General features: G+C 38.3%; 1 protein-coding gene across 4 annotated transcripts in view; it reads right to left on the bottom strand.

The window, feature by feature from the left end:
• Positions 1-20764, bottom strand: part of lsamp (limbic system associated membrane protein) — a 628552-nt gene that overhangs the window by 37965 nt on the left and 569823 nt on the right. For all 4 annotated transcript variants that reach the window (XM_015341696.2, XM_069189853.1, XM_015341695.2 and 1 more), the window contains one exon: positions 332-463. In XM_015341696.2, the coding sequence (XP_015197182.1) occupies positions 332-463 (132 nt within the window). The remainder of the gene's footprint in view (positions 1-331; positions 464-20764) is intronic.

Below are 20764 nucleotides of genomic sequence, written 5' to 3'. Positions count from 1 at the left end.
ACTAAACTAAATTCCTAGTTGATTTGTTTTATCCTTACAGCAGCTGAGCATTAAACCTTGATATTTTCTTGTTTAAGTACCAGGGAATTTCCTTAGCGTATTGTCACACGCTGATGTAATCTCGTGACAAGAGCAAATCCAGACTTTGAAAACATAGATTCTGCAGGGCAGAAATGGATTTAAAAATAAAAAGGTCACATTCTGTTCAACATTTTCTCTGTCTTACTTTTACACAGAACCTTTCTGTTCTGGTCTGGCCGCCCCAGAAATGAATGATACCTAAAAGGTTTGATTCAATGAAAGATATCGACAGAAACCTTGGTGTACTTACAGTTGACAACGATGTTCACGTATTTAACATCAGGTGTAGATACGTCATTGGTGGCTTTACACTCGTATCTCCCAGCCTGGGACCTTGTTATCCCTGTGATCTCCACAAACTCATCACTCTCAAGTGGCTCAGCTACAGGAAAAAAAGAAGACAAACAGAAGACCTTGAGTCTGGAACGAGCTACCCAGCTGATGTTGTTGAAGCCGACTCCTTTCAAGAACCTTGTACATCTTTTTCACCTTACAGGACACCTGTGTCAGACGATGCAAAAAAAAATCAAAGCTCTCTCCAAACCAGTATTTCCAGAGTTATCAGTGCGGGGCCCCAAACTTCAATGATTACTCATTATACAAGAAAACAGCAGAATGAACAGTAAGAATGAAGAAAATAAATGTCAAAGACTGAAGAAAGAAAATGGATGAATGGTTATTTGGACACATGGCGGGCGGTCGGACAGACTGACAGAAAATAGAACTATGATAAAACTATGCCCTGATGAAAGAGGCCTGAGGAGTGCAAAATGTAACATCTTCTTGAAATTTCACAAAAAAAATATCAGCTTCATTTGTGCTGAGTAAAAAAGGAAAGGTTTCCCCCTTAAGTACTAACACAGTACTAATAACAGCCATAATACTTATATAGAGCTTTTCTGGACCCTCCACTCCACCAACACCAGTGTGTAGCACCACCTGGAGGATTTGACATCAGCCAAAGTGCACCAGTACGCTCACCACACACCAGCTCTCAGTGGGGAGGAGAGCAGAGTGCTGAAGCCAGTTCAGAGATGGGGATAATTAGGAGACCATGGGATTTTTAATGATCACAGAGAGTCAGATCTCATCCAAAGGATAGCACCTTTTTACAGTATAGAGTCGCTATAGTAGGGCATTAGAACCCACACAGACTTCAGGGTGAGTGCTCTCTACTGGTTCCATGAATACCTCTTCCAGCTGCAACCTTAGTTTTTCCCAGGAGGTCTGGCCAGGCTCAGACCTGATCAGCCTCAGTGGGTTGCCAGTTGCAGGGCAATATCACTACTGACATAATATTAATAGAATTTGCAAATCGCAATTTTTTTAAAGATTTGGGCTGGATAAAAGCATATACTGCAAGAGCTCTGGAAAAGCAGCTTGCTTGTTGATCACTAAAAACTTCCACTTTTCATTTTCAGAGTTTTGAAGGAGTCAGTCAAAGAATTCAATCATTTTAGAAGAAAATAATTTCTGCATTTTTGTTTTAAAGGGTTTGGTGATGGCACAACTTCAGAATTAATACTGTTTTTAAGCGAGGAGCAAAGGGGGAAAAAACATTAGTAAATAATAAATGAATCATTGATTGAAGACCGACCTTTTTTCTTTGTCTCCTCTCAGCAACTTTAAGGATTGGAGGTTCTTCAGTTATGGCACTGAATAATAGAGCACCAGAGGAGAAACATATTCATTGTTTCCACCCACACATGTCATTTCTCTCTAACTCTGCCTGTTCCAAGGATGCAGGACTGGGTCAGATCTGTTTTGCTTCAGAGGTGCAGTGAGATCAGGCTCGAGTGCAGTATTGCTGCAGTCCCACTAAGACTCATCAGCTCCTCATGAAGAACAACAGCTGATCTGCCTCACAGTATGTGGCATGAAAGAGTATAATACACAGCGGTCTGGTGCCCTGTAAGCCTCCTCCAGAATTAGCACTTTGTGCTTGCTTATCTTTCAGAACAGAGGTCTTGTCTATTTATTTCCAAGCTTATGAAACATTCAGTCCCACAGGGCATTTTTTAAAGAACAAAAATACCTTTTTATAATAAAGGAAATTCAAACCATATTTCATGTTATTTACTGGTCTCTGTAAGACTAAGACTGACAGACCCCTTTTAGCCTGCACTGAATGGGAAACCCCCTAGCGCCTTTTTGATGGGAGCTGATTATTTGATGATTTGATTATTTAACGGTTTGATCCACTTGAGAGCGAGTTTCTAATGCCACACAGTAAGTTCTCCATGGCAGATTATGACAGACGCCTCAATGCAAGGCAGCACAAAACCAATAGAGGCAAATAAAGCAACCTGAAGTGATATTCTTAAAAAAAGCAAAACAAAACATCAAATTAGAAATAATAATTAAAACAAAGAAGAGAAGGAATTTGATTCAGCCCAACAAATATTCACATGCTGGAAAAAATACAAATAAAAAACGAAGTTCTTCTGTACAGAGTTTTCTTTGTGTATATATCTTTTCATTAATTTAAACAATTACTGTCTTCTCAGCCTTTTGAGCCTACGGTTATCTTTATTTTTAATGTTATATAATTAATCAAATTCATTTCTTAATAACTTAATTATTCTGTGGATTGATTTACCATGACATCTTGGTTAACTTAATTATACATCTTCTTGGTTGTTACACATCTGCAGGCTATATGGCTGAGTTGCAGGCAAATCCGATCCACTGAAAGCCCCTGAGACTGAGCTGTAGATGTAACATGCAATGGTTTCAGTGATGTGGAATGTTTAACGGTGGATCAGGTCAGATTTGGTTGCTATAATCTGAGATTTGTACTGCTTCTTTTCAGGGTCGAAATGAATCAGCCATTTAGCAGCCAGCCTTTGCTATTTTTTTATATTTATTCATGCATGTGGATGCTCAGTACTGCAAGAGAAATTAACATCAAGATCCTGCAGGATGGAAAAATCATGTTAGTACCGTGGCTCTATTGAAATGATCTGAAGTAATAACACCAAAAGGACAAAGACTAGAATTTCATCTTAAACTGTTTTATTGCTGTCTCTTTGGAGATCATTTTCCCAAAGAAAAAGAAAGCGTATGTAATGTCACAGAATAAATCAAATTACTTAAAGATAAATGTTATCTGGCAGTTGGCACTCGATACAACAGTTGGTTATGATTTTACAGATTTGGTATAATAAGTGTAAAACACTTCCACACTGAGTTAAAGAAGGAGTGACTATGTAGCAGTTACAACCAAATTATTTAAAAAGACTTGAAACTGTTCACTGGCATGAGGAATAGTTGAATTTATTGATTTAGAAAGCCACTTTAATCAGGAAACTGAGTTTCAAAGCACTGCTGTACCACAGGATATTTCATTTTCATGACTAAGAATAGACTCTGTACTATTCAGCTTTTAAAGGTTTCAAGATTCCTAATACAAATTCCTAAGAATTTTCTTTCCAGTAATAATTGTTTTAATTATAAATTGTCATCAATAAAACTACATTTCAAGTAACATAAAGCCATTGCTTTCATCCTGTTCACACATTTCTACATCAGTTTAAATAGAAAAAAAAACTTTTTTGTAAAACAGATGTAAAACCCCCTTGGGTTTTAAAAAAAACTGCTCTAATGGACTACAAGTCTTTGAACAGAAAGCACCAATGAAACAATCTGTTCAACAGAAATAATTTGTCTCAATAAACATTTCAGGAAAGTGAAACAGCGAAAAAGGTTAATTAACCTTTCTTCATCGACCAAGTATGTATAAAATACAGCACTAGTTAAACAAATCATTACAAATAACTGCCCCCTTTGCACTTTTGTACAGAACTACAATGTTAGCCAGTGTGCTCTGGCTAAAGTCCAATAAAGATGTCAAATATCCTCCCCTGAAAGGAAACATCACTGCAGTTGAACATCAGCATTTTTGTAGTCTTGCCAATGTATGAATAATTTGCCCAGAATGCTTGACAGGGGTTCTTTGATTAAACAAATAGTATCTGATTTACTAAAGACGCTTAACTGGAATGAAACATGATGAAAATGAGACCACAGGTGGAAAAATATCATTAATTGATCTAAATTTGTCACAAATGGCAGCGCTGGTATAAACATCAAAAGTATGTGTTTCACAGGCATTTTAAATCACACAATTTAAACGATCCTCCATGAAATAAACTGCCAAACAAGACACTGCAATAGCAAGACCTAGGTTAGTTTCAAATGTACTGAAGCATTGTAACACACGAAAGAGACCTTGAAGATGGTATGAAATAATATTCAAGTCTGCATGATCTGAAAATAAAAATAAAATTAAATTCAAGGTTGGGTGAAAAATATTTTTCTTTGCATTTTTTAATAAAGTCTCACAGTCATCAGGGACCTTTCCTTTTGAATAACAAAATAAAGCTCACAGCATTTGACACTCTGTGCTCTCTATGTTAAGCACGCAGTTATTGAAACTCATATCTGGCTCCCTGCTAATGACCTGGCACCTCTACAAGACCCTGAGTCTACTTCTCCTCTCCCAGGAAGGTAAAGAAGAAGCCTTCACAAAGCTTTTTCTGCCTTCGAGCAAGACAGTGGCACGGTGACTTGTAAAATACACCGCCTTCCTAGCATCCATCACACTGATCAATGACAGGGATCAAGAGGAGAAGAGTGTTCTTTTTAAAAAAAAAAAAGACTCAGGCAACAGTCAAACAGTTCCCCCCTGCAGCTCTCATCCAAGGCTCTTGGTTCATTCAGATAAAGAAAACCAATCTGTTAACCAGAACAGGAAGGGCTGGAGGGCTGCTGAGTGCCTCTGCAGGACATCCTCCAACCACCCTTCAGGCTCTGTCAAACATGTTCAGGATTTTTTTATTGTCTTTTTGAATCCCAACTTATTTATCATGACCTAAACATACAGAGCCTGCAATGAGTGCTCATAAGCAGTGCCAGTGTCATCATATTGCAACAATCACCTGCAATATGATGAATACTAAAAACCTGGTTAATAATTCCTTAGAGAGGGTCGTCTCACCACTCAATACCCATCCTGTACACCTCACTTAAAAGATATACAATTTGTCGATTGTTTCTACGATTAACTTGGAACTTATTGATTTCAATATTTACTTCATACCTTGCGTAATAATTTAGATCACCAAGCATGTAGATTTCATTCAACATTTTGGCTTTGCAAGACACCTTATTTTTAGTGAAATCAACTTCATTTACGCAGTGCAATGTATGCATCCCTTCATCACTTCCTAATTACTGACTTTAAGTAATACTTCGGACACTTCAGACATCTAAAAATGGTTTGTTCTACTAAACCGGTGGTTTAGAATAGAGCAGTTTGACTGTAACAAACAGAAAATTAAAAGCAAAAGTCACATTTGTCAGTGAAGGCAAACATTGTAATCCTTTAAAAGCTCTCACAAATGACATAGGGCTTGCTGATGACAGTGGTAATTATTCAAGATGTGTTCATCCGCACAATCAGTGAATAACACATAGTTCCTATTTATCTGTCTTGCTGGGTGAAGTACCCACAGTGATGATTTTTGAACCGAAGGCATATTCACCTGCCTGGAGGTCTGTATAGTACTGAATATTTTTTTTATATTTACTGAATACGTTTTTGTTTGGCATAACTGTGTTAAAAATTTGTTTTGTTGAAGTAATGGTAACTTGTTTTTTTTATACATTACAGGATACAACAGTCGGAGAGAAATGTAGATATTTAAAACAGATTTCAGAAAATACAATTTCACAATAATTGGAGCACGTCTATTTTAAATATATATTTCACAATTTGTGAAAAATTCTACATTATAAAGTCCAGAGCATGATCACAGCAGCTATAATAAACAAGATCACTATTCATAGAATGAATTTGTTGTGGTAGTGATTCTAGTTAAATTATTCACTGCATTAAAGGTGAACATAACATTTTTTATTTTTATTAAATATTTGATCATTCCCATTATTTCAGAATATTCCCTTAATTAAAATAAAAAAGTCTACACAAATATATTAACAGTCAGTATATCAATATCAAGGCTGGCATGTTGAGCATATTTCAGTACCTTAAACCTTTAAAGCTGAATGTTCATTTCAGCTATTGGCAAGTAATGTGTAATTCATAAACCCTGATCCCAACAGAAGCTTAAAGATATTATCCTTCTGGCTGTAGCATACATATTTAAGAAGCCAACATGAATATCAGAAAGGCAATAAATAAAATGTGCAGACAGCAGAGCAATGTTTAAGACATTAAAGCTTTGCATTTCCTATAAAGTTCATTTGCCAACTGTCGCAGAGCAAAGCAGGCAGAAACCTGATGGGATGTCAACAAGTCCATTAAAACCAACGACAATGGCTGTGACCTGTGTCTACACGGGCTGTGGAGGTGGAAAAAAAACACCCTCCCAAGTTCCCTTTAAAAACTATTTTCCTTGAAGAGTAAAACAGGTATTCCAGGGTGAAGGCCTTCTAAGCAGGAATCAGATAATACTCCACACAGTATAGGGTAGTGAGCTGGTAATGTGTAAAACTGCGGGCAGCAGACTGTTGGAAATGAATGCTGAGAAACATACAGACAGGTTGATTTGAGTCCAGCCTCTTCTGAAAGCTTCCAACAAAAACTTGCTTTTTATGTTGCCCTGCAACATTTGTTGCCATTTGATGACTTGCAAGTGGGAGGGGAGAAATATACGGGAGAGTGCCAGAGGGAGAGCAGGAAAACAAAGGATCAAACAGCCAGTCAACAATGAAAGGTTCAGCACCATGAATCAGCGCAGGGATGGTGGACAGCTCCACTAAAAGCTCTTACACGTTCAGCACCACCGGGCACTTGGCAAGCTGGACAGCTCCTCTTACTCAGCCTTCCTGTGAACAGGTTAACAATAGGCTAATGTGCTTGACCTGATATCTAAAGCCATATCAAAGGATACAATACGGCCTCCCTACACATATTACAAGCCTGAGCTGAACTAAGAGAATAATGAGCCAGCATTACACAGCTAATGGCTGGTACTCTACACCTCTTAACAAGAAGGAAGAAGAGCTTTCTAAAGCCTGTCCCATCATACACAAGTCTTAATACATTGCATGTTGACCTTTTTGCTGTACAGTGACATTATATACAGTACAATCTTCATGTTTATTAGTGGCAGACCACTCTCCTACCGTGTAAGTAGCAGAAAGGACACAAACACAAATGTTGGAAGTTCAAAAAATTAACACAGTGATAAAGGTGTTATACCATATTTGAACTGAAATATCTGCTTGAACCCATCTGACACTCTCTTCACAGTGTTTTCTGTGGAACACTGTGGAGCAAGCTAATCTTCCATTTAAATTTAAACGACGAGAACTCAAGTTCCATTGATTGCTCCTAGGTAGTGCATTCAGGAATACAAGAACAAACAAACAAGAAAATAGGTTTATGCAACTCATCTCACAACCTCAAGCAGTTTTCATGCTAAGAATTCAAAATCACAGAGGGACGCTGAAGTAATTGCTTCTGATCAAAGCCATAGCGGTAACAATTATCAGCAACTTTTCCATCTAAAATGTTTCCTTTTTTTATTTAAGCCCTGTAATTTGTTATTTACTCATATTTAACACAGAAAAACCATATTCAATACCACACAGTGATATCTACAGTGAGTTTCTCTGTCTCAGATACAACTGTGACGGTACTGTAATTCACTTCAGCACTGTGGCAACAAAAAGACCTAAATAAAGTACAAGTACTACTGCCACTGTGTACCAGTGTGTGATTCCTCACAATTAAAAAGGCAACACAATTGTGGGTATTAACAAGGTGACATAAATTTTCTTACCTTGTTAAAGATTTTTGCCTCAAATGGAAAGCTTTACTATGATATTAAATAGTGTTGAAGGTAAACCAAGAGCCACTGAGACACCCCTGGGCAGAATAAAGCAGCTGTGCTTTGATAATGAGCAACTGACCTAACATGGGAGAAGGGAGGAAATCAGGAAAAGGGCTGCTTCTTGGATTTTACAAGTGCGCAGGGTAACTCAACAAAACACATTTTATTAACACTGTTAATGGAATCAACAGTAACACTGTGGGGAGTGTCTGTGGTTCTTTATTGTGAATCAGGAAGAATATTTAGATTACAACCACCTTAGAGAAGCTTGAAACTTTTACAAGATCGTGGTATGGATGTTTGTAATAAAAGGTGTCAAGCATTACTACTACTGCTGTTTCTGCGACTGCTAATCAAAATAATAATAGTACTTAAATGCTCACATTTGTATGCTGCTTTGTAAAGGCCTTCATGCAAAGAAGTGAAAGCCCCACCTGGGAGACACACAGCAGCCCCACCAGGGAGACACACAGTGATCATTCTGCACCAGCAGCCCCACCTGGGAAACACACAGCAGCCACACCAGGGAGACACACAGTGGCCATTCTGCACCAGCAGCCCCACCTGGGACACACACAGCATCCATTCTGCACCAGCAGCCCCACCTGGGAGACACACAGTGGCCATTCTGCACCAGCAGCCCCACCTGGGAGACACACAGTGGCCATTCTGCACCAGCAGCCCTACTCCAAAGCACATCAGGGAGTGAAGCAACTGTTAAATTAAGTGATACATTTACAAAAGGTAAGTATGAAATTTAGCCACGATACCAGCTCTTACACCTTTACTCTTCAATTCTTCTCTTAACATGACATTTGTGGTAACTAAAGAGGTTGTTCACGGCCATATCCAAGGTGTAAAAAGCACTCAGAAATGTCTGCGCTTTACAGGTGAGTGAATGAATGCACCTTGACGTTTCTTTTCTCAGTTCTTCAGGGACCTTCACAATAAACTTATTCCACCACTGCACTGAACTGCACTGTGACTTCCTGCCTCCCTGTGTTACAAACAGTAGCATACTGTATGATCTTTAATGACCAAGTGGTCAGGACTCCAGTTCAACTGTCTCAACTAAAGGGCAGCATGTCTTACAGCACAGTGTACATGTTCTCCATTCTGGGGCATTCATTTGAAAATTCAGGTCCATAGGAAGGAGGAACTATCTTTTTGTTTCCCTTGTTAGTCTTTCATTCAGTTCTGAATTACTCAGGAAAATGTTTAAAAGCCATAATGTATTTCCAACAGGTCCTCCAGACTCTTTATTTGCATACGAGCATCACCATGCAGACCAAGACATAAGGCTACGTCTTAAAAATATTTCATAAGAAAGTGTTTCCTATTGCCTTGGAAATACAGGTGAGACTGAGGAAAGGACATACTGTAGCCTTGGGTCTGGGGGAAATTATTGTTCTTACTCTTGTAAATTTAATTTGGTCTTCAATTTTACTTCACTCCCGAAAATGAAACAATATGAGAACAGAGACAAAATATTCTTCCTTACCCTTCTACCTGTTGTTTAAATCAATCATGAAATTTAATGATCACTGGGAGAAAAAGAGAGCAATAATAATTTTGATAATGTTCATTTTGTTTCCTGACTTGTTTTGGCTTCTACAGGGTTTTCTACAGACCAACACAAAAAGGCTGGTGATGTGATTTCGGCAGAACACTGAGAGTGGGAGGGAGAAAAACCAGAGAATTTAAAATACACTGTATATCTCAGTACTGTATATTATCATATAATTCCCCTGTCAGTGTCATTTTTAAGTTATCTGGAAATTGATTTATCTTATTAATTTTTAAAGAAGGATTAAAAATGTGACAGCTCTCAGAACAATGACTGTAGCTTCAAACACTTCAAACATCTTCAGGCTTGTCCTTAAAAATAAATGATAAAAAAAACATACCTGTCTCAGATCCCCTGTTTTCTTTAATATCCCATGAGGCTAAGGAGCTTTATCATGTTTAGATGCTCATTTTCAACTGCCTTGGATATCTGTCTCGCAGAACAGTCTGAATTAGCTTCATGACATAAACATCATCCAGACTGCCAGGCTTCCCCTACCAATACGTTCTGGATAATGAGGGAATGTTGGTTTAACTCGGATTGTTCAGGACTTTCAGTTTTCTGAGTTTTCTATTTTACATTCATTTAAATGTTCAGACTTAAGGCATCTAATAGGTTTCACAGAACAATAGGCCCGAGTTCTTTAGCCTGCTGTGCAGAAGGATAAAATACTGCAAATGACAGTGGTTGAGTAATATGCTGCCTTCAACATGTCCCAAATCTGGGACGTAATGGCGCTGCCAACCAGTGTCACAATAGATCTGTCTTCCTGGTGGCAGTTCCAGCACTGATCATTACTTTTGTTTAGACTGGTAACAGTTTCCTCCATTTATTAGTCTTCTCACTTACACAGTCTCTTTCAAAATGCATCACTCCTCTACACTTACCATTCTTCAATTTATCTTCCTCTCGGCTCAGGCACATGGCTCCAGGCTCTCTTCTCCGGAGGTCCCCAGTGCCCTGGCATACCTTATATACCCTAATAGATAGCTTGAGGTGCCGTTAGAATCAAGGGATTTTGGTAAAAAGTCATAAGCTTTATCAAATGTGAAAGGCACATCTCGAAAGACAGAGCAAATTTCTACCCGGGATCAGAGAGAAACATCATAAACTGCTGAGTTTCTAGAAAATTTCTGCAAACTAGCTACCAAGCCTCAAACAGAATTTACACTACCCCCATGATCTAATGTTTGTGATTAGATAACACAGTTATTACAATATAAGATTTTTCACCATCCTTTCTTCACAATCACGGACATGTGCATCCAGAAAATCAAACATGCAAATTAGGTACTGAGATTCCAGCATCACAAGTCTGTTCGGTTTTTTCTTCAAGCTAAGATGACAGCCCTCAAACTAGCACTTGGCCTGGTGCTTATGATCACATGCTTCCTCACTCATAAAATTAATGACTGCTGAAGGGCTGATACGGACAGGGAGCTTGAAAGCAGATTAAAATGAAATAAGAAAAAAATGAGACAGAGAAAATTCAGAAACATGTGTTGCTATCTCACTTAGCAATAGGATAGTTAATTTGCATTAATTTGCATTTATTATTATTTACAGGACTTTATTTGTACAGTCCATTATGCTGCATTACCTTTATGAATACTAATGTAAAATCGTAAATTTCACGAGAATAACATCACAAAGAAATGCCGCTGCAAAATTAACATTCTTTTGTCTCCATGGTGCTTTATATTTTTATATGCATATATTAATCTTCTTAATAGTAAGATAGTTAAAATTAAAATACAAGCTAGTATTTATAGACAACTATGTGCTGCTGGAACGAGTTCCACAGCTCAAACCGCAGCATCTAACCTTTAACACTTAATTACTAACAGTGATTAAAACTGTTGAAAAAATAGTTCTTCACAAACAAGTCCATAATCTAAACTGTGGCTACAGTAAATGGAGATAAACTTCCCTTTCAAATTCAAAGAAGAGTGACAGACTTTGCTTGGCCAATTAAAACATGGGAAAATAATATTTAATAATATATCATATTTATAAATTTAATGAGAAAAATTGCTTTCCTTAAATTAAAGCGGAGTCTCTTCAGGGCCCGATATCTGATTTTTTTGATTCATCAATAAGAGATCAGTGGTGCCAGACCCTCTCATGCCAATACCTTAGGCCTCTTCTTCCTTCTTTAGCGTTCCTCCTTTACAGTGTTTGTTTTAAAAACCCCTTTAGCTCACATGGACTTGGTGGGTCAGGTCTAGAAAGGCCTGACAAACTCCTCCTGGAAGCCACTTACCTGATCAGATTCCCTGAGGTGTGCAGACACACCCTGATATAAAATAACCATATCATGTTTGACATTACAAAACCACGAAGAAAATGCTTTACAGGTATATGGCGCTTAATTGTAGTCGTTATTTTTGCTTGCTTTACAGTATATGACAAACAGACCACTGCAGATACAGCTAGCAAGTAAAAAGCTATAAAATCACAGTCTGCACAATCTGCCCAAAGAGTTGAGCAGGGAATCACGTTCTCTCCTTCCCACAGTTCTTTAATAGGAGCTTTTTGGTGCAGCACGAACAACCTCTTGTGTTTGCTTAGAAATATGAAAACACTGTGCTGGAACAAAGACATATATGGGACAAATATGGAAAGAATATCTGTAAACCACAGGAATGCTGACCATGCAAGGTCCAGTTGCTACACACTGTATCCCCCCATAGCCTTCAGTCTAAATAAAGGCTTCTTTACTACTGAGCTGACATATGTCCTGCCTTTTAACATGTAAGAAACTAGTCTAAGCAATATGCAAGCATACATTCGTGGAACTGAAGGTTTACGAAAGCACAAATGCAAATGCTGTACTGTCCATAAATCACACAGTAACAGAACAGCAAGTACTGCATGAGCCATTGCAACTTAGACAGGGAAAAATAATCAACGCAAATGAATCTGGATGTTGATGCAGTAGTATGCATCTAAAGATGTCAGTCCTTGATGGATTCCTCATAGATTGTCTCGAATGTACTGTATTTCTCATGAGCAAACAATTTCTGAGTGCTTACACTAAGGCAGTGAAAGAACTGACCCTTCTTAGTCCTGAACCAAGAAGACTACAAAGGGACCGGATACAGGTATTCAAAATCCTCAAAGACACTGACCGACTGAAGCCAGCAGTCTTCTTGGAGATAAAATGGATCGGAGGACACAAGTGGAAACAACGTGGAAGTGCATTTAAAACAACGGACAGACAAGGCTTCAACTAAAGTGCTGTGGGAGTGTGAAACAAGGCACCGAGCCGTGCTGTTGAAGCCGATATCCTGGCTTCTTGGCGATTCTTGGATCAGTCATTTATTAAGTGCCAAATGGTTTAGACGGCCGAAAGACTTCCTCTCGTCTGCAACTATTGTTATGCTCTTACAGACCACATCTTTGGAAAATGTCTTTCTTGCTGACAACCCAAGATAATATGTCAGCCTACTTGCAGTAACGTACACTGCACCTGGTTTTATACTGTACAGTAAATGAACATTTGAAAATCGTGGGGAAGCTTGGTGGCCAGTCCTGGTAAGAGTACCTATGAATTTAGAAAAAGTCTGCAAAAGATCACTAAACAGTTCTCTTTTTTGTGCCTCCTCACATAACCCGAATATTATCTATGATGACTGCCATATCCGATTTTATCTTCCATCTGAATTTTTCAGGTTCACAAAAATGAAATTTTGGGTAAGGATGTAACAAAAGTTTGCTCTGCCAGATTTTTTTCTTCTCCAATTTGAGTCCTTACAAGTTTGTGCTCTACAGAAAAAAACAACACATTAAAGTAAAAACACTGTTTATGCAGTTTTTAGAAGATGACATTTAATAGCATGTTTCCAGTAAACATTGGTTAATTAGTTAGGGATTAATTTACCTGATGGTAATGCTTAATGGTTACAACAATATCTCAACATGTTTAATACATTTCTTATTTACGAACTACAGGAGAAAACCACAGACTGAGCTTTCTGTTTCCCAAACATTTGTCCTTTTCAAATACAATGGCAAAATAAATGCATGATACATTTTTAAAACGCTGACAAGAAATAAGAAATGTTAATAGTTTGGCAATAAAAGATTTTTTTTCTCCCTGAATTTTATTGTTTAATTTGTTTTAGTTTGTTTATTTCATGAATGCCAGAATCCCCTACTACCAAGGCCACTGATTCAATTCTGTAACAATAGGTGCACTTTCAGATGAATTGCCTGATGACCTACTGCAGCCCACAGCCTCAAGCCCCTGCATTGCATTCTGATGATTGACAGATGGTCTTTATTGTTTTCTAAGCTAGCATTTTCAACTGTAGACAGCAGCATTTCAATTCAAGTCAATACGCATGCTGAGAATCATAGATTTTTTACCATTAAATGAGCGCAGAGAATTAACAAGTGTATCCTTCAGTATTACAAAAAATATACAAACAAAACACTTATTTAATGAAAGAGACAGCATACTGTTACTGGTATTGATTGCAGCTATGTTGCCTAGAGACTGCTGAATGGTGATCAATATGACCAGAAACAGACGTACCACACCTGAGATGTTTTGTGCGCTGCCCATTGGACATTTTTTATTTTTTAAAGCTTATCTATAAAGGTCACAGGTGGTGCTGCAGGACACATGCAGCATGGTTTTAAAAAGAGAGAACTGCTGGTAAAGTAGAGACATTTTAGACCACATTTCCTGGCTGCCAGTAGGTAGAAACAAAAACAGAAGAAAAGGGTAATGTGGGATGTGACATATAAATGCTCTTAGGGATTCTCCCAGCTACCCCCTTAGCAAAACATCAACATCCAGAGACTCTGCATCTATCCTACAGGGCTCCGAGGAACAACGATAAAGAAACTCTTAACATTTAAATATGCAAATAATCAGGCCCCTTAAATACTTCATTAGTCCTAAGTCTGTCAGTTTTACAGCAGCTACAGGCAGTTTACAAATGTTAAATAAGTAATACAAAGATTTTATCAGCTAGACTCTCATTTCTTAAATGTTGTTTTTTTGGGGGGAAAGTAATAACTGTCATTATTCTACATTTATGAGATCCGACAGTTCTTCAGAGAACTCTTCAGCTCCAGAACCATGAACCACAGTTTTTATTTTACCAAGGCAAAGTCCACTGTCAGCACTAGACAGCACACTATGTGTTAATTGTGAAATGTAAGACGTGACTGTAACAATTCCACATTATTCTATAAATGAGAAGCAGGAATAAGCCCCTGGACTCTAAACAGGGTGGTGCCCACAGGCCTCCCATTTCTTTTCTAAAGGGAAATCTTCTGACACTCAGAAAATCCTGTTTCATGCTGTTGAGTTAGTGGGTGAAACACACTGGAAGAAAATGTACTGACTCAGTATCAGTGGAAGACTCAGTGTCTGAACAGAGTTTTGTTTTATTGACAGTGAGAGAAACAACACAAGGAGAGGGATGAAAACCACACTTCTCTAGTGCTTTTTAAACCCGTTATTGGTCGTAGAACTTCAGGATGACACCTGACTTGCAGTTCTCCAGCCCAGCTCAGCAGCTTATACACATTTATTTGTATACGTACAGTAAGTATACACACAATATACATGTAGCATACGAATGCTATTCTCATAATTTAAATGTGTTGTTTTGGGTATTGAATAGCATTTATGGCAACCAAAGGGGCACACTATCTCTGATATTCCTAACATAGATCTTTATCTACCTGTCATTTTTCAGAAAGCTCCTCTGACTGTGTCTGGGATGAGGTGTCCTCTGAGATGTGTTGTAAGCAGAACTGACATGAGGTAATCTGTAACAGGGGTCCTCCTATGGAATACGGCAGCGCTGTACGTCTATGGTGCTGCCCAGCTCGAAATGTAAAACCAGCAGCAACAGCGAGCGCACATGAAAGGGAGTCAAAATCTCCAGGCTGAGAGAGCCAGCCAAGCTCCTTGACCTTCATTTCCACAGGGTACGACATAAACAAATAATCAGCGCTTGACATGGTGCAAGGCTTTGATATTTAAATAGAAAATCTCAAAGGCATCAGTCACTGAATCTCAGGTTTACATAAAGAGCATTACACATGTAGAGCAAACATATCTGATAGGACCAAAAGGCTACCATTTGGGACATCAGTGCCTGACACATCTGGATACCAGCTGGTGCCAGATCTGGCAGTGGGTACTTGCAGAGGCTAACCTTTCAGTTCCCAACAATGAGAAATATAAACACAACACTGTATTAACCTAGAAGACAAAAAAAATACCAAAATGCTTTCCCTTTAACAACATTTCCAGTAGTTAAAAGGGATAAATGAATATTTCTCTTAGTAGTGAAGAAATATTTCATAGAAGAAAATGAACCTAGGATGGTACCCTGCTCATATTTTGAGTTGACTAGGTACTCCATTAGGGCTTTAAGGCTCTTGTAGAGCCCCAGTTATCCTAAAGGTGCCTAATACTAATAGATCTTGATACCAACTTGAAGTCTGCTCTTGCCTGATCCCAGAAGCTAAGTAAAGGCCAGGGCTGGTCAGTGCTGGGATAAGGAACACCAGGTTACTGCTGTAAGTGCTGTTAGTGGAACAATGGGCAGGGTCTTGTCTTTGGACTAAACTTTCCAAGCCAGTGCTTCTCTATGATGACCTGGGATAGTGTGCAATAAGAGATGTCATCCATTAATGCCATTGGGTTGCTAAAGATCCATGCAACTGTTCAGCTGAGTAGGAGTGTTAGCCACTGCTAATTCCACTGCGGGCTTGAATAATCTGGCCTCCATCTTTCCATCTTATTTGAGTTGGTGAGGTAATGTCTTCCTTACCCCCTGATCTGTGCTGACCTAGGCTATGAGGAGTGTGATTACTTCTAAACCCAAACACCAAACTGCTTAAAATATCTGTGCGGATTATTTAAACTGGCAGCATCTCTGCTTTTCAACATTCGCTGTTTTCTAAATGTTGAGAATTTCATTTGTTTGTAACGTTAAATTACAATATGGGTTAGTGGTACTGCTGTGCAATCTGCATACATTCTTATAAATTAAGGATCTAGTTAATTTGGGACAGGATATTTGTTTGTTTGTTTTTTGATATACAGCCATAGATGTTTGAGAATGTCTAAGTAAATTAACTAAAATTAAATGTAATAATATTAATTTAGTTTACCTCAAAAGGCTTACATGAATTTTGTGTGCTAGCCTGAGCACAATCTGCATTAATAAAATGATAATTATAATTATAATACTGAACGCTTTAATAGGAATAGGATATACACTACAAGTTACTTCATTTGTCATATTACTCAAAGGATCATTTTAGAAACAGTTCCAAATTCTTGCTTGCAATTCCATCATTCACAGTATTGTTGCAATCTTACCCTAGTTATTACAACAATGTCCCTTTATTTTTTTAAAAAAAGTATACTATCAATGCTTTCTGTAGCACTTTGTAAAACTGTGAACATGGAAAAAATACTAAAATGCAAACTGTTCAAAACTCCATACATGTTCTCTGAAGAATTTACAGTACTTTTTCAGAACCAAGAAATAGGCTTTTAGATGTTTCAATCTGAAACAACAGCTCTTCAGGGGCTAGAGCCTGCCTGTGTTTTTATTACAGAATATATGTGTATTTATTTGTTTGAAGTGGTAGTTCAAATGAAAATCATTAAACATCCTCTTAAAAATACAGTTTATGTATGGTGTAGTGCAAATCAAGTCTGATTCTGCTGTCACAAAGGGAAATCGTTAAAGACTCCACATTTATGTAGCTGCAGGGTGCAGTTTCAGTGATTTTAGTTGGTTTAGCTGCTTCAGCACTGCTTGATAATTCTGATTGATAGTTTATTCAATGTTTAAGTTTTTAAGGTGGTAGTAGTGCACCAATTACATTTGTGTGACTGTGGTTAACCAAGTTTAATCGGTATTGTAATGTGACCTACTGTTTAAATGTAGCAGATGTGTTATAGTAAATTACAGTAATTTAATGCCGCACTGGATCACACTCTATAGAGCAACTGCATATACAGTATACCATATAAGAGACAGGAAAGAAATGGATATCACCCATGTAATTATGAAAGTGATGAAAAGCCAGGCATCTACTGGTAAAAAGGTAAAAATACGTATTCTGTGCCAGCTTATGCAGTTAGATGGCACAATGACAATAAGCCACCACCTGACTGGATGTGTCCAATGGATACTGTACTACTCTAGAGCCTGGATTTATATATAGCCCACCCCTGTTTAATCATTTCCTAAACGACCGATTGGAAAGTGAGGGCTTTCTCAGGTTTATGTGTATTAATGGGTGTTTGGGTCACCAAAGGAGATCAGTGAGCATCTGAATCCGATTACTGAGGAGAAAACAGCACTGTAGTCAAGGTCTGGCAGCCCCCAGAAGCGGACATGGACATGGCTGCATGAGCTGGGGAGCTAGGGAGGTGGCTGCAGTCAATTTGTCTGGGCCTGTTCTGGGTTTAGTGCCGTTTCAGATGGAGAAGTGTTCTGTTGTTTTTTAAAATCTCTAAAACTTTTCACATAAAACCAGGATTGTCCTGGACCCTGTGTAGCGGTTCCCATCACCATAATATCGGAGCCGAGAAATGTTTACATTTCATAAATACAGTACATAGCCACTACATAACCACTTAGACTTATAAAAACGTCAAGCAAGAGCATTTTGTCAATACAGTAAACTAAACAGATCCACAACAGTCAAGGAAAACATATTTACATGAACCAATATCGGCTCCTATACACATTAGGTGTCCTTTTATGATTTACCCATGGCTTAATTTACCCTATTTCCTTTTTTACAAGTTCAAGTTCAAGTTTATTTGTCATTCCAGCCATATACAAGTATACAGAGGAGTGAGATATCGCTCTCCAGGTCTACGGTGCGAATACAGACGAGACACTGACAAGACAATGCTATGGACAATGCTACGGACAATGTTATGGACAATGCTACAGACAATGTTATGGACAATGCCACGGACAATGCTACTCTCAGCGTCCCTGGGTGGGTCGTTACAGAGCTGGGTTACATACTGTGAGGAACACTCAGATTCGTTTCTGCATCTATCACTTCATCTACCACAAATCCAATCCTCGTCCAGTGTACTATAATTACAGTAAAACATGCTAAAAGACACAGACACCTGTCAATTCATGTTTCAAGTCACTTTCTGATTACACTGTGCTGTTCTGTATTTAAAATAGCTAAACACAGCAACTGGTGTAATGCTGAACTGAGCCAGTGGCCACCACTACAAATGGTCACTGACTTATTGTAAAACACACCCACATTTACTGTACACAGGCTGTTTACCATAAAATTTTACTATGACAATAGACATAAGGACAGCTTTTCAAGGGACAGTCTGATTTTGCCCTGATGTATATTTTTGAGAAGTTACTGTATTTCAGCAAGATGCCACTTCTGTGCCTTCCAAAGATCCTGTGTCTCAGTTGTGTCTGAAAAAGGCAGTTTTTTGGAAACCTGGTATTAAACAAAGCAACTTTAAGATTATACTGTACCTACACTTCAAAATAGGATTATAATTAGTTTCCAAAATTTGTACAAGTACATACTTGGTACTATATTCAAACCCTACTTTTAAGGCTTGCTTTCTTCAACCCCAGACACTAAAGTAGGTCAAATTATTTGGAAGAGGAGTTGAATGGAAATTCCCCATAATCATCTTCTGCCATTAACTGAGCACATTGGAAAGAGAGCTTTTCCATTTCCCAGTTCAAGGTGTAATTTAATAAATCCCCATGAATTAAAATCCAAGTAAAAAATATAATCTTTCACCGTTTCCATCCCCGGAAGAGGGACAGTACTGTGAAAACTGTAATCTAAGAAGAAGACAATAAAGGAATAGATAAGGCATGAAAAACGCTCATGCAATTTGACATTCCTTCAAACCCATAAGGATAATTTCAAGGTAGCACAGCACTATCAGCTATGATGTCAGGGGGGCTAGGTGTAAAATGGTGTTATCAGAAAACAGAATGATGTCTTACTGCAATTAGTATTCTTTTATTAAAGAGAGGTCATTATAAGAATGTGGCTGTCCAGTCTGTTACTTAAATCCCCATAAACATGTAGAAAACAGGTCCTTTTAGTGAAGTACAAGGTATTTGCCCAATATTTTCCCCACTCATTTCAAACAGAAATAGGGTTTGGCAGGAAGCTTATTGCATACATTATAGCCTGCGGCATAAGTGTGCCTGAAGCAACCTAATGGCTTTGGTAACATCCATTTAAATTGATGGTGATGTTGTTGTTTACTTGTGATTGCTCTTGATGGGAAACCCTAGTCAATGCCTCTCGACAAGCATATTTATAGCTGGTGAACTCTAATGCAAGACCCTGGTAAGGTGAAAATTAACATGACAAACATGCAATTATTGGACATTAACGCATGCTGACAAATATATAATTACTGGGCATTAACACATGCTCTCTGCCAATGAAAAAATAATTTTGGCTTGGAATAATAGCAGATTATAATTGAGACAATTATGCTTCCACTTCTCTCATTTTAAGCAAATGTGGTGCTATTAAATTAATGCCAAATAGCGGTCGAGATGCATTAGACTTTCAAGCCCACATATATCCTTATCACTTCTTGGCTTAGACAGCAGTTTGATGTTACTGGTTGTCAATCTGCTTCCGTAATAAAACTCATTTGATGCAAACTTACAGAAAAGGGATGTATTTTACATTTTAATTTAAACTGCTTCTGGAAAATCGATTCATGTTTTGATTTTTTTTCTTGCTGTAAAGGCAGATTTACACATATATGACCTGAGCAACACGAAGAGCACAGCACCTCACTGCAATGAATCGCAATATGATGTGTCCACAGAGCTTTGGAGAGACAGGCACCTGCAGTGAGGCAACTTTCACCTCACATGCTGATCTGGGGCTGCTACAGTATATTTCAGCCAATCATAATATAGCAGCCAGTGGAGAACACGGGCAACATCCAAAGGAGAAAACTGTGTGGGGTCCACTACTGCCCATTTTAGGGGAGAGAGCTTCAGGTAGCCCAGATTTTATAGCCTGTTCCTCGATTTGAGGCTAACATCAAACATCAACGCTAATTTTGCCCTGGCAAAACGTGCACTGCCTAGATAGAATCTCGATTAACATTACACTTCCCCCCGTTACCACACTGCAATTTGTAGCTGAGCAGGAAGGATACCACCATCTAACCATTTAAGGGTTGTGGGAGTCTCGAACAGCCTACAAGCCAACAGCT

Source organism: Lepisosteus oculatus, chromosome 5 (assembly GCF_040954835.1).
Source record: "Lepisosteus oculatus isolate fLepOcu1 chromosome 5, fLepOcu1.hap2, whole genome shotgun sequence".
NCBI classification, from domain to species: domain Eukaryota; kingdom Metazoa; phylum Chordata; class Actinopteri; order Semionotiformes; family Lepisosteidae; genus Lepisosteus; species Lepisosteus oculatus.
This window is presented reverse-complemented; position numbering and strand designations above follow the sequence as displayed.